The 15,850-nt window shown below is 40.2% G+C and overlaps 1 protein-coding gene across 1 annotated transcript in view; it reads right to left on the reverse strand.

The window, feature by feature from the left end:
- PPP2R2C (protein phosphatase 2 regulatory subunit Bgamma) overlaps positions 1-13,231 on the reverse strand; it is a 193,539-nt gene extending 180,308 nt beyond the window's left edge. Inside the window, exons 1-2 of the mRNA XM_053940769.1 lie at positions 13,203-13,231; positions 12,929-13,009 (exon numbers count right to left, since the gene is read on the reverse strand). Coding sequence (XP_053796744.1) covers positions 12,929-13,009; positions 13,203-13,218 — 97 coding nt within the window. The 5' untranslated portion in view covers positions 13,219-13,231. The remainder of the gene's footprint in view (positions 1-12,928; positions 13,010-13,202) is intronic.
- Between the last annotated feature and the right edge of the window lie 2,619 nt (positions 13,232-15,850).

Below are 15,850 nucleotides of genomic sequence, written 5' to 3' on the forward strand. Positions count from 1 at the left end.
AGAAAATAAAATTTATGGTTCTCCTAGCAACTGTGTCTCATAAACTTGCATACGTGCAGTATTCTGCATGGTATTTGGTGCAAGATTTTGTGCTTTCACAGCAACGAGGTTGAATTACGGTTGCTGTGGGAACTATATCTCTGAATTTCTTGACTTGTGCTTTCATCTGAACTCAAATGTTACATTTACATAGGTAAGCATTTGTTGGTGGAAAAGGAATCTACGTGAATGGTTACATACTTAAGTATTCATGTCTGGAGAAGTATAGAACTCCAATCACTGTCACACTGCATACACAAAAAGTAAAATAGAGACATGTAAAACCTGGCAATCAAATGTGGCAGGGTACCTATAGAAACAGCAATATGGGATGATGTCACTGGAAGTTTGGGGTTTGCAATCCTTCATTTGTTCGGCTTTTTAACCACGGGGTTTAAATACATGCTTTCTTTCAACCATTTGATGAGAGAGATAGAAAGAGAAAGAACATAAGGAGAGAGAGAGAGAGAGAAAGAGAGAGAGAGAGATGTCAGATGCTTTGGAGCTTCTTTGTAAGTGAGTGATCTTAGTGAGGGGTCAGTACTGCCCAGGTCAGCATTGCCCAGCCCCAGCCAGCACAGGCATTGCTCTGGGTACTCTCTGAACTTGCAGCTAAAGCAAGCAATGACTACGCAAGTCTAACAGTTGTGTAACACAGGTCACAAGCTGCTCTAGAGACTCACTTCAGCATGGGAGGGGAAAGAGAAAGACAGATCTTCTTACTGCTTCTAGAGATGTTCTCTAGCAGAGGTGATTTGTGTCATAGTAGAATCAAGAAGCTTAAACTTTGAGGTCCGTTTTCTTGACACAAAATAGTCTATTTACTATTTCTGCATGGATACATTTTATGACTTGACATCATCAAGAAAAGGGAAGTCAAGTCCTTCAACAAAGCTCTGTGCATTTTTGGAATTATCATTGAACAATTATGCCTCTAATATAATCAGAATAGGAATCAGAAATACCAAGTTAAAATTGCAATATTCTTATATTGAAATAAATTTCAATGCATAGTTGCTACTTCCAGAAGTCAACACAGGTGTCATGCTTTAAGGAAGATTTTTGATTAATGTGGAGGAGGATGAGGAGAGGGAGAAATCAAAAAGCAACATAGAGTCACAGATCCTGAGGCATGGTGGCACCTTTCTGAAGAAATACCAATGCAGAGCTACACTCTCAATGCACTCAGCAGACTCACAAGGTCTCTCTAGCTTTCACTTAGGAAAGATGAACATTCCACTAGGGCAAGTATTCTTGGGGAGAAAAAACTCAACCCAGAAAAAGTAATCAAACTGAAATATGGCTGTGATGCCCTGGTTTAGAAAAGAGGAATCGGCAGAAAGTAACAGCCTGCCGAGATTAAGGGGGAAAAAAAAACATACATGAAAAATCTCAAGGTAAAAAAATCCCACAATTTTAAGATGCAGTATGTGAAAAATAAGAATTCTTCTTACTTTAAATTTATTATATCTACTTTGTATACTATTACAAAGGACACCAAGTTAGTGCTTGCAAATAAATGAAATCTGAAGCATGGGGTATTTCCACAATAAACAATCAATTTCAAAGCAGAGTTTACAATGTTAACACAAGAAATTATCAGAGAAACTTCAAAAATAAGAGTTATCTGACAAACAAAACCGTATATTGATGAAAACTAGTCTGAATTAAAAATTTCAAACATCACAGAAGTTACTCAGTAAGACAGATTTAACAAGAAACCAACAAGTCTTGAAAGGATAACACTTCTACTTTGCATCTTTGAGCCTAGTCATAACATAGAAGTTTATTCGGGGTATAAAGAGAAGGAATATTAACATAATTTGTATCTCCCAAAGAAATTGTGGGTTATTTTCATTTCAGGATCTCAAGATCACTAAATATTAGTAATTAGATATAGTAGTCATGTGAAGTAGAAATGCACATCACTAACAATACAGCCATGCTGAATAGTTTTACAACTCACTTTTGAGTGACACATGCCTTCTCCATGAATAGAAAGTCAAATTAACAGCCCCTGTTAGTGTCTAGACATAATTGTCCCTGAATTGAATACATCAGAGTTAACTGCAGTACCAAAATGGTCCCAACTAAAATAATGGAACTGTCTCTTGCACCATACTTCTGCATATTTTGTAAAAATTACACAATACAATAGGTGGAGAAAGATTTATGAGGTTAACACTTTGCATATTCCTGCAATCAGCCCAACTGTCAACTCTATTCACTGTGACATGAGCCACTACAAAATGTGCCTGCAAATAAACATAACCAGAACATCTGGGGAATGTATGCATTCTGAAAAGAAACTGTATTTGATGGAAGACTTAAAAACTTACAAAAAGGCCATTGGTTTTTTGAACATACAAATATTTTTAAATACTAAATATTTCAACTGTAATAGCCATGTGCAAAATATTATGTATAAAAAAACCCAGTATTTATTTATGTACTTATTCTGAAGCCTCCTGGAGGAAAAGTCAAACACATCTACACTGATCTAATAGAATTTTCTTTTGATTTTTATATGAACCTTGCATTGATATAAGAAAAAAGCATATGTATGTACATCTGTGAGCATGTAAAAATATAGAAATTTCAAAACTATTTTACAAAATAACTAAAAATAAGAGTTCTTCATGTTGGCACATTCCGATATTAGAATGTTGTGCACATCTTCACAATGCAATGTCTAAATTGTCTAACAGAGCAGCTTGCATATGTAGTCTGAAGGACACATGATGGTACCACATATAGGTATGAATGGAATCCGGTGGTACCTTCCATGAAAGCAGTCATATTTATAGATTTATTAACTGGAAATATGAAGTAAGTCAACAGCAGGATACTCTCACATGCAGGAGTATTCAAGGCTTATAACAAGTGAAATGCTCCATTCTCACTCTTCACTGGAACCACAAGGTCTTTTACTATCCTATACTTATCTCCAGAAAGAGAATCACAGGATCACTTAGGTTGGAAGACACCCTTAAGATCATCCATTCCCACTACTAACACCACACTGCCAAGTCCTCCACTAATCCACATCCTGAAGTGGCACATCTACATATCTTCAGCAATGGTGACTCCACCACTTCCCTGGCAGCCTGTTCCAATGACTGAACATCCTTGCAGTGAAAAAGTTTTCCTAATATCCAATCTAAACCTCATCTGGTGCAACTTGAGGCCATTGTGGTTGTCCTATTACTTTTTACTTGGCAGAAGAGATCAATCCCCATCTCTCTGCAATCTCATCTCAGGTAGTTGTAGAGAGCAATAAGGTCCACCCTGAGCCTCCTCTTCCCCATGCTAAACAACCCCTGTTCCCTCAGCAACCCTCCACAAGACTTGTGCTTCAGATCCTTCATCAGCTTAATTTCCCTTCTCTAATAAGGTAATCACCCACAAACATATCATCAACACAGCGCTGTATTCACTCTTCTTCATGAGAAACAAATATAAGCTTCCTAACACTGAGTATCCTCCTAAGCTTTTAATGACAAAAAGACCCAAGGAATATATTAGGCAGTTGAAAAAAAAGTCTCACCTGTTTCTCAATACTCCAGTTGCCTCATGAAACAGTCACTTCACTGCATCAGTTTTTAACACCAAATAACCAACAATGAATCTGAAGATACAATAGCTTTGATAAGATCTATCATTAGAGCAAGCAGCAATCTAGGGTTCCACTCATCAATATCAGAGCCCAGGTTAAATCATGCACTTGAAAATATGCTCAGGATGCTCAGGAAGTCTGGTCTCCTTCCTGTCCACAAGTACAAGTACGTGTTTTAATGCCTTCTCCCAGTACCTCATTGCTTAGTTTTATAACCCACAAATTATAGATGGAATCACTATAAATTGCTCTGCAGTGTTAAAGAAAAAAAAGAAAGAGAAAGCACATTAGAAGCACATTGAAGTGTGCACATTGGTTTTGCTATTTTACATATATATTGCTATTTTCAAAACACCAGCTGTATATCCTTACTGTGCAGAAGAGCCACTCCTTACACAGAAAAAAATACTACAATGACTCAGAAGCCACCTCTGTCTCACATGAAGTTGCACTGGGGAAGGCCAGCCACCACAAAGGTCTTCCTGCATGCTACAGAAAACATCTGTTAAAAATCCATGGTGAGCTAGGCAGAAACATCTACACTTAAAAAGACTTTGCAGATTAAATAAAAAGGACTGCATTCATCAAGTCAGCCAAAGGTTTTAGCGTGGTATTCAAGCAGAATATTTAAAAACATACACTGAATTGATACTGAAAATTGAAGGAAATTAAAGCACTAAGTCTCTAATGCTGTCTCTGGAAATCAGCGAACTATGAACTGAGTGACCAAAAAAGCATCATATGAAACCCCTGGAGTCAGTCTTAAAAAAAAAAAAAAAAAAAAAAAATTAAAAAAAAAATCCATGGTGGGAGGTTAAAAGAAAATTTGCTAAGTTCAAAACTGCTAGAAATTTATGTGGCAGCTCCCTCTTCTGGATCACCAAGCCCTGACAATTCAGCTGAGATGGCAAAATCTAGAATCTGACTAGTAAATAAACCTTTTCACTTTTGGTGGGGTTTGTTATGTACCATTAGGCAATCCCACAAAGACTTCTGGGCTATTGCCCATTATTTTGAATTAGTTTATATTCAAGTAGCATACCGTGAGGAAAAGGTAGTTGGAAATACCTGAATAGTTTGAAATACTTTTGGAATTTTCTCATCAGACAAGAAAAACATGCAAGAAAAAACAAACTTCTGCTTTCAATTTCTCAGAATTTTATTATAAAATGCATTTTTCAGAAAAGAACTGATCAATGAGAATATTACAATTCAAACGGTGTGGCCTGCAGTATGACTTCTGAATCCATATTTGCAGAAGTTAAGCTTCTGGATTGAAACAGAAGAATCTATCTTGAAATTTCTTTCAACTTTGACAGGTTCATACATAAAAAAAATCCTTGCACAGTAGAAAAAACTTATCTGCGCATCAGCTCTTCAGACACTCTGCAAGACAGCTTGGGCAATTTCTGCACACATTCCTAAACTGGAATTGGAAAAATCAGAAAACTGGTACCCTCTGCCCCTATATAAAATTCATCTCCATAAACGTACCCTGGCTTTCTGACTTGACCTATAATTGAAGAGGAGGCTTTGTGAAGACCTGGTGATTTTTATGTATCTCAGCTGGAACCACAGGCAATTCTATACTCTCCATCAATTCTATACTTGTCCATCACTATTCAAGCTGAATGACAATGTTTGACTTAAACACAAAAGATTATTCTAAATGACAAATTTACAGCCCAAATCAAATCACTGTTTACTTCATCAGTGTAATTATTGATAACAAAATAATTACCTGAATTAAATTATTGAGTGTTTAATGAGGAAGAGGGTTCATAAAAGATGCCCCTGTTAAATTCTGGGCCAGGTAATGTGAAAGCATTATTTTTGACTTGCTAATAATTGCATAATCAGGCCCACAACAGTGTGATTTCATCTTTCATTATATATATATATATATATATATATATATATATATATATAATGAAATTATAGATATAGATATATATACTGAGTGCCTCATAAAGTATATGGCAAGCTGAAATATCAAGGAAATTTTGACCATTCAAGCATGGATAAAACTAAAATTGCCAGGAGTTATTTGCATGGAACTGAAGGGATCATATAAAATGGAAAGCCTTATGGACCTGGAAAGAGTGAGAGAGAGGGAAAAGAGCTAAGATTTGCTATGCAGGCACCTGCTGCAAATGGCAGACTTTCAATGACACAAAGGAGAGACATTTTGTCAAACTGCACAACAAGTGAGTATGTAAAGGGGCAGACTGGAAAGCAGTGCCCCACTAGACCTGCTGCTTACAAGGAGAGAAGGTTTGGTGAGAGATGTGGTGGTCACAGGTCATCTTGCATACAGTGACCATGAAATGATAAAAAGTTTTTGATTCTTGGTGAAATAAGGAAGATGATCAACAAAACCTCTATCTAGCAGGACCAGAGCAGAGACTGACCCCCTGTACTCAGATTGTTCCCAGGTACTGGTGAGGTCAGACCTCAAGTTCTGTCTCCTGCTCTAGACCCTCACTGCAAGAAAGACATTGAGGTGCTGAAGTGAGTCCAGAGAAGGGAAACAAGCTGCAGAAGCATCTGGAGAGTAAATCTTAAGAGGAGTGGCTGAAGGAGCTGAGTGTGTTTAGTCTGGAGAAAAGGAAGCTCAGGAGGGACCTTACTGCTCCCTAAAACTACCCAAAAGGAGGTTGTAGCCAGGTGGGGTCAGTCTCTTCCCCTAGGTAACAAGTGACAGGAGGAAATGGCCTCAAGACACACCAGGGGAGGTCCAGACTGGACATCAAGAAGAATTTCTTCACTGAAAGAGTGGGTAAGCATTGGTATAGGTTGCCCAGAGAAGTGGTGGCACCACCGTCGCTGCCAGTATTCAAGAACGGACTGGATGTGGAATTTAGTGCTATGGTTTAGCTAACACCATGGTTATGTTTGGTCAAAGAGCTCTAAGACAATGATCTTAGAGGTCGTTTTTAACCTAAATGAATCTTCCATTCTATGACTAGAAAGCAAAAAGGAAACTGGCTGAAGACCACATTCTGGAAACTGAGATGAGAAAGGCTGCAACTTATGGCATTTAAGATCCAGAGAATTAAAGAATTGTCTGGATGTTAGAGGAGTGTGTGAAGTCCTTGAAAAAGGAAAATCCAAAAACTTGGATAAAAAAAAAATTTACTCTGTTTTTCAAGCTTAATCCAAACAACAATACCACTTTTCAGGTTACTGAAAAGGAGCTAAAGTCTTTGGTCAGACATTTGCAAAACAAGTATTTGTTTTATGGTCAAATGACATTTAATGACTCCTAGGAGACAACACACTCTGGCACTCATATTACGTTCCAAAGGAAACACTATGTAGGCAAGGATTTTATGAATCATTTTAATTAAATAATCTTAATGTACTTTTAAAAATTAATTTATTCCATAAATTCAAACCAGCTCTTAACCAAAACACCAAAATAGGAAACAATAAATAAAAAATGTAAATAAGTCACTCACCTTCTCCTTTTCATAACAAGTACATATACTTTCCAGTATTTTATTGTCAGTCTTTTTTATAATAGCCTACAGAAATATCTGAATTAATGATTTTTACAAAACCCATGCCATGTATAAACCACATATAAAAATATCACAAATGGAGCACCGTAGAAAAGTATTACTAGAAGTAAAGCTATCTTAAATACAATTTCAATATATCCTAACCCTTCCTCTTTGCCTATCATATTGAATTTTTTCATATTGAAACTTAATATCAGATTGTGCAGCAACAACCAGAAGTATAATCAAATACCCACATTTTCTTGTAATGAGTCATTTACTGGGTCTGGTCTTACACAACCACATTCAATGTTATAATGGGAATAAATTATGATGACACCACTTCAAGCAGAAGCCCTTTCCCTGTGACTCAACAGCTCTCCAACATCACTGAGAGTTAACCAACCAAACACCAATATAAGTCAGTGCAAAATAAAGGACGGGTGAAATACAGGGACTTGCTGAATGTATAAACAGGAATGTGTGAGGTAGGACTGGAATAACTGCATTATCCACATATATGGCACCAGAGGGGCTATCAGGGTACACACAAGCACTGTGACACACCTTATAGTATGCACACTGGCAGCATCCTAAGCTGTTTAAGACTGAACATGGCACTCAGTGCCATGTTCCAGGTGACATGGGGGTGTTTAGTCATAGGTTGGACTCAATTTCAGAGATCTTTTCCAATGTAATTGATACAGTGATTGTGTAAATGTGCACTGAGGTGAGGAAAGGGGAGTATCAATCTCTTCCTAGCATTTTTATTTCCTTTGAATAAAAACAGAATTGTGGTCTGCAGAAAAATCACAGTTCAGCTCACTACATCTTACAGTCATCAGTCACAGCCAGCAGGGTTTCACGAGAGGGAAGTCCTGCTTAGGAAACCTGACTTCCTTTTATGATAAAGCAACCCACTTAGTTGATCAAGGGAAGCCAGCTGATGTCTTCTTTTTGGATTTCAGTAAAGCTTTCAATACTGTCTCTCACAGGATCCTTCTGGGCAAAATGTCCAGCACACACCTGGATAAGCACATCATGGCATGGCTGAGCAACTGGCACATGGGTGGGGCATGACAGGGGGACATCAGACTGGGGACCTGTCACTAGTGGGGCTCCACTGGGGCTCCATCCTTGTCCCTGTGCTCTTCAGCATCTTCATAAATGATGTGGATGCAGGACTGAAGCAATACAGAGCAAGTTTGCAGATGATACAAAACTGGGAAGAGCTGTTGACTCCTTCAAAGCAGGGAGGCCCTGCAGAAGGACCTCAACAAATGAGAGGGCTGGGCAATCACCAACCATATGAAGGGAACATGGGGAAGTACCAGATTCTGCACCTGGGATGGGGCAATCCTGCATGTACAGACAGTGGGGAATGAGACGCTGGAGAGAAGCACCATGGAAATGGAGTTCGGGGTCCTGGTCAACAGAAAGCTGGATATGAATCAGCAGTGCCCTGGCATCCAGGTGGGACGTCCCTGTCCTGGAGGACATCAGGCACAGCACTGTCAGCCAGGCAAGGGAGGGGATTATCCTGCTCTGCTCTGCACTGGGGTGGCCTCACCTCAAGTGCTGAGGGCAGTTTGGGGCACTGTGATGTAATAAAGGTATAAAGCTATTAGAAAGCATCCAAAGGAGGGCAGTGGAGATGGTGAAGGGCCTTCAGGGGAAGCTGTGAGGAGTGGCTGAGGTCACTTGGTCTCTTCAAGTGGAAAAGGAGACTGAGGGAAGACCTCACTGCAGTCTGTAACTACCTCATGAGGGGAAGAGGAGGGGCAGACACTGATCTCTTCTCTGTGGTGACAGTGACAGGATCCCAGGGAATGGCCTGAAGTTGTGTCAGGGGAGGTTTAGGTTGGATATTAGGAAAAGGTTATTCATCCAGCTGGTGGCTGGGCACTGGAACAGGCTCTCCAGGGCAGTGCTCCAAGCCTGACAGAGTTCAGGATATGTTTGGACAACCCTCTCAAGCACATGCTGTGATTCTTGGGGATGTTGCTGTGCAGGTTCAGGAGTTGGACTCAGTGATCCTGTGGGTCCCTTCCTTCCAACTTGGCATATTCTGTGATTCTACGATCTCCAAACTGGACAACTGGAAGCCCAGTTCTGTAAAGCACATCATCCACCTAAGATGGAAATACAACATCCATTCATGGTGATGATCCTTTGAAAGAAATCTTGGCAAACTGTGAAGTAGTAAGAAAAGGACTGCTACCATGTCTTTTTGTAAAAGACTAATGAAAAATCACTTACTTGGTTCTGCCACAAAAGGACTGGGATGTAAAAACATCTACAGAAGAGTCTTCCTATTTAATTAGATCTTGCTAATGATTGCTTGTGCAATCACATTGCTTTCCATGGAATTGGTGAAATAATGGAAAAGACAGTATTGAACTAAATCCAGACTTACTGTCTTTGAAAACTACAGTAAACAAAAAGCTATTAGAGATAAACCTGACAGTGATTAAACTCCAATTAATGAGTTTACAAGTCTTCTAGTTCCCATTGTTCAATTGTACTTTCACAGCAAAACAGTAGATTACCCGTCGTCTCAATAAATCTCACTTCAAATTACTCATAAATGAAAGAGAGTGTTGCAGCAGTATAAGGTAAGTATTAGGAAGGTTCAAATTGCAATTCACAAGGCTAACAGATGCTAAAAAAGCTTTCAAACTCTCAAGACCATAAAGTTACAAAATAGATGAAAATAAAATTTACACTGTAAACAAATCTCAAGTCTTTAATGAGGTAATTTTAAGAGTGAAAACTAAAAATATGATTTTTGACTTAATCTTTTCATTAAACATATTATCATTCATATATAGAATAACATAATGCCAGCTTAGAATTCAGAACCTAAAATATTTCAAACATGCTGTAACTTACACAGTTTGCAAGAAGTTAATGTGATTTGGAACTTAAAGCAAAAGCTCTAGATTAAGCAATCCTGTTAACAGTCCAGTAGATCATTGGACACAGAGCAAAAGACTTGACTTTTCAGAAGTCCCATGTTGCTATCTGCTTAATAGTTAACATTCAGCTTCTAAAGAAAATCACATCCTTAACTTCTATATTTCATTCTTGAAGCCTGTAAATGGATACACTAATATTGTTCTTCATACAGCTTTTGTGAGGTTGCACTTACTGTGAGCAAAGTGCTTTGAGATTTTTAGCATGAATAAAATATATTTTGCACTTAGACGTTAATTATAGAAGTAGCAATATTTGAAATAAGATTTTGTTTCAAGGCAGCAAGACTAAATCAAACATGATTACCTTGGCTTTGATTGTGATATTTCACTTACTATGCTCTATTTTCCTTGCATTTGAAATATGCAATTTTTCTTTTCTGTTATGTAAATGAATGTTTTTCATCTAACACATCTATTTTTGGAAAAAAAAAAACAAATTTCTTTCCTAGGCTAAGACAGAAATGTTGCAGAACACAGCTCTGAAGTCTAACTGACAGAGTACCACAAGGTCAATGCAAGCATTCAATAGCAAAAGCAGCAAGAGATGCCCAGAACATTAATCGAACTTATAACATTAATATGCAAATGTTTATATACACAGATATCTTTCTAGATATATAAATCACACTATGATATTTAATATAGATAAACTACATATAAACTATATTTAATATGGATTAACTTCTTTTGTCTATCAGTTAGGTGGACAATGCAGATAACCAATGCAGTTGCAATTACAAGTTGTGGCCTTTCTGAAAAGTAAGAAAGAACTGGGATAAAGAGAGAAAAGAAAGTCTGTGATGGAAGTCATAGGAACAATCAGTTTTAAACTAAAGATTCTGTCTAGCTCTGTGTAATTTATTTTAGAGGCATACATCAGCAAAGGAAAAGGTTTGGACTTCATCCAAAACAGTGTCAAGCACAAGAGGTCAAGCCACCTGCCACACGGACTTTTCTTTGAACTATTTTTCACTTCTGCAAAGTATGCTGATTACTTTACTCTATGTGTTCCTAGATATAAGTGGCATTAATAGCCAGCACGTACTCTGGAAAATACATGTCCTATTTATATACAATATATTAACATAAACAGGGTTTACTACCTGCAGATGACTTTGATTCTACAGGTTTTGTGATCAAATTGCATTGCTTCAGTTTGTTTCGTGGTCTCTGAATTTCATATATTTCCATGCTGAGTAAAGAGAAAACATGTAAGATTCCTATTTAAGTTGGGGAATAAAATTGGGAATCCAAAAATTTGCAACATTAAAGAGAACTGAAGTCACGGTTAGCAAAGTAATTTAAAAGAATATGCCCTGTGAAAAGAGATGACCCAATAAATCAAAGGAATAAAACACCTGTTGAGAAGAAACATTATCATCTCAAAGCAGTGCTGAAACACTGGCATTTACCCAGACAAATGAGGTTAAGAAGCATATTTTACTCATTCAAATCTTTAAATGAAAGGAAATGCCAACCTAAAGCTCATTTTCAGCATTCTGTGATGCCTAAGAAATGCTGTCACTCACTCATTACACTCCCTCACACGGATATAATTTCCACCCCCATCTATCGTCATCACATCTGGTTTGGTATGCAGTTTCACCAAAAAAAATCACGTAGGCAAAAAAAAATCACAACATCTTTTGATAAATGCTTTATATGTAATTGTGTGTAATTACACACACTATTAAGTACACCTTGAAATATAGGGACACCACACACCATGGAATAATAGGAAGGAAAAACTTAGTCCAAAACCTTGATCAAGCTATAGCTTATTATTATTACACTGGGGTTTAAATCATTTCTCCAAACAGCAAAAAACAAGACACAAAACTTCATATCCCAAAGGATCATGGATAATAGCTGAAGAGACACCAAACAGGTAATCTTTCTGCCTGCCCCAAGGCAAGAGCTTTATCTCTTCAATGTAGGTTTGTGAAACAAACATTAAATATCTCGAATGAGTGGAATTTCATTATCTACCTAATTCCTATATTCCAGTGCTTCCCTGTTGTCAAGCTTTCCTTAATGTTGAATCTGAAGCCAATCTACTACAGGGTGCCACCTTCCTCAGTATTGGAAAGTTTTTCAGTCTAACTCAACTTCTGATGCATTTTAAATATTTACAAAGACTAAATACACTCTTCTTAGAAATCCATAACCCCAGCAGACCAAAAACATCAAGATGAGGTCTTAGTTCCACTTAACTCACTGACAACAGATACTGGAAGATGCTCATGGGCACAGCACACTACACATCTGGCATCCTGGAGTACTCAGTTCACACCTAAGTTTAGATACTCTGCATGTTCAAAACCATACACAGTTTGGTATGGCTGGTATGAGAGGCTTTCCTGCCCTGACACCCGAAGATCCTCTTCTGATCACAGAACATTAATAAATAAAACTTTCCAGATGACTTCTTTCTTCGAAGTTAAGAGTAGAAAAAGGCCAGAAAACTTTCCAGCCCATCTTGCACCAACACCCACTGACACCAAGGTCAGAAGGACTCATGCCATCTAAGCTGCTACATGTAAAACAAACTTTCCCCCCCCCCCCCCCCAAAAAAGCCAAAACAAAACCAGCCAAGACACTTTCACAAGGCCTGTAACATGCAAACCACCGGCAGATATCCCTTTGCCAGCCCACCTCCACACCTGCCCTTGGGCACACACGCTGGGGCGGCTGCCACGGTGTCTCTGGCACCAGCGAGCCCCGTTTCTCCACACGCTGCCGGCCGGGACAGAGGGCGAGGGGACGCGCCCCCTCAGCATCCCTGTACTCACCCTCAGAGACCTCGAACTCGGCCGCTCCATTGAGCTGGTAGAGGCACCAGTCAGCCGCGCTCTCGCCGGGGGGGCCGCCGGCTGGGCAGGAGGAAAGGCACAGTCAGTCGGGCATGGGGCCAACGCGGGCACAGGGCTGAGGAAGGGACAAGGGAAAGTGGCGGCGAGGGGGAGAAGCAGAGAGCGGGGAGGAGAGAATGGAGGGGGCTGAGAAGGGAACGGAGGGATGAGAGGGGACAGCGAGTGCCGGGGGAAGGAGCGCGTTTCCAGATACCCTGTTTGTGGGACATGGGTGTTGCCCTCCGGAATGCGCCCACTGCTCTGAACTGTTCTTTGCTTTGCTCCCAGCGCCCGTGGCTCGGGGCGCCTCCTCCTTCTCCCAGCGGAGCGGAGCGGGCGCAGGCAGCCTCCGCTGCCTCGGGGTGCTCGGGGAGCCGGGGGAGGGAGGACGGGAAGGAGGGAAGGCTCCGCCCGGAGCTCCCGGCGGAGGCGGCGCAGCCTCGCCAGGACCCGCCGCGCCCGGCAGCGCCGGCCCCGCCGCGGCCCCGCAGGTGCGAGAGAGCCCCGGCAGCGCGGCGGGGCCGGGCGGCCGCGCAGTCCGAGCCGAGCCCGGCCACGGCCACGGCGGCTCGGGCGGGATGCGGTGCCCCAGCCTGGCCTTGCCCCGGCCAGGAGAGCCCTCCCTGCTGCCCGCCCCGTTTCGGTGTGCGCTCCCCCTTAGGTGCCGCCCGTGCCTGCGGTGCGAGCAGCCTGCCGAGCATGGGCGCGCATCCCGGCTGCCCCCGAAGCCTGGACGCGCATCCCTGGGGGGGGACACCACACACCAGGCACCCACTGCCAGTGGCACCCACTGCCAGTGGCCCTAGTGACGCTCCCGCCTCACCACGGCTGCATTCGCCCCACAGCATTCCCTTCAGTTCTCTTACCGTCCCTAGGCCACTTGGGCTACTGATTAAGGCTACAAATGCCACATGAACTGTCAGGTTATATATGCACTGCAAGGCTGGAGAGTGGTTTTCATCTGGTCCACGAACCCGTGTGGATACACAAACTGTCTTTACCGCATCCCTGAGAGGTTAGTAAGAAAGCAAACTTGTTACCACGTAAGTCTAAAGGGCTCCTTAGACTTTGCAGTGACCTTTGCCTTCAGTAGGAAATGGTTAGGGAAATGGCAAATTATAAAACACTGAAACAGTCAGCTAGAGCAAATATATGTTAATAGATGCCTTTATTCTTAGAGACTTCTACCCCAAAAACATGTCAGGAGGGAAATATAAAGGTACGTTAATTGTTCTCTTCACCAGGTGACTTTCTTGATACCTAATTTAAGACAATTGTGACTCTTAGCTTGTAGTTGGCAGCATCCTGCCTACAGCTTCTGTCTTATCAAGGTAACAGTGTCAGAGGCCCACGTATGGCACAGTTTGTGTCAAAAAGAGCAGCCACACTTCGTATAGGCAAATGAGAAAAGCTTAAGAAAGAAGAGAGGAAGACTATAATCAAGTCATACTATGAGATTAGGAGCCAACAAGAGGATAAAGTATCGACATAGGCAGCTGTCATGACACAACTACACTGGCTCCTCCATCTATCTTTTTGCTGTTTGTGGAGTGGTATGTAAGTGGCAGGGAAGAATTGTTTTTGGCATAAATTCCACCTGACATACCATTCATCCCTTCTTGCAGCAAGCAGAAACCCTCCTGATACCTTCAGGTGTGTAAACTGCGGGCAGTTTGATTCACATTCTTCTCCACTCCATCCAAGACAGTGGCACACTGCGGCCTTTGTGAAAGGATAAGGAGGACAATTACAGTTTCTGAAGGAAATAGATTTAAAATGGGAGTAACATTCAGCAAATATTCACAGGTACTTTTAGAAACAAAGCAAAACACTGATACTTAAGCTTTCCTGGGAACTTCACCTAAATTACAAAGATAATATTGCCTTCTGAGGTAAAAACACCAGTTTGTTTAGACAGTGTGTGTATATATATCCCCAGGCCATATGTTTGCTGGATGTGCACTAGCATTCTTGGAATGAACAGGTTTATGCTGATGATTTGAGGGGGAAACATGTATCATAGAGCTGTATTAAAGTAAAGCTTCATCCAGCTGCTTGTAGTGATACTAACTTCCCCTAAAATTACCTATAGACCTGGATTGTTCTTCTTGACAATGTATTATCAAAAATAAAACTTATATTAGCATTCCAGTGTTAGCCTTTTATTTTCACAGAAAACTCTAAACCATATGAATTAACAAACAAAGGCCCTGTTCTGGGAGAATCTATTCATATTAGATTTAAGTTTTATGGAATGTGGCCATTTTATTGTGTTCACCTCATTACTACTGATTTATAAAAAGTATTTCCTATTCTGGACTTCAATCACTTACAAACTTTATATGTTAAAAAAAAATCACCAAATTTGGTATGTAAAGCAGCACGTGTTTTTTTCTTTTTAAAATGAGGAGATCAATACAAATTGTGTGATCCTTTTTTATAGGTGTCTTGAATATTGAGATGTTTTAATTTGCACCCAGGAGCCAGCTAGTCCAGAATGAATTAATCTTTTATTAAAATCTGCAGATGGACACTACTAAGCTATTTGTGATTGTTTCCTTCAGTCACAGAGGGATGACTGGTTTAACTAGGTTTGGGATCTAGTAATGCTAAATCCATACCAAACTTGAAGGTGGGAGCAGTTACTCTTCCCCATATGATGTTCTTTACTTTTGCACAAAGTGAGGACTTTGATATGATATTTTTGGTCATTTCAGAATTGTATTGCTGTTAAAAGTATGTGATTTAGTCAAACTAAAGCTTAAGGAAAGTAGTACTATAACTTGATCTGTACTATAGTATATGTTTTTTAAAGAATCCAAGTTTAAAAAAATAGTTTTATCTGTTTTGGCTTTCTCTATC

The sequence above is a fragment of the Vidua chalybeata genome, chromosome 4 (genome assembly GCF_026979565.1).
Source record: "Vidua chalybeata isolate OUT-0048 chromosome 4, bVidCha1 merged haplotype, whole genome shotgun sequence".
Lineage (NCBI taxonomy): Eukaryota > Metazoa > Chordata > Aves > Passeriformes > Viduidae > Vidua > Vidua chalybeata.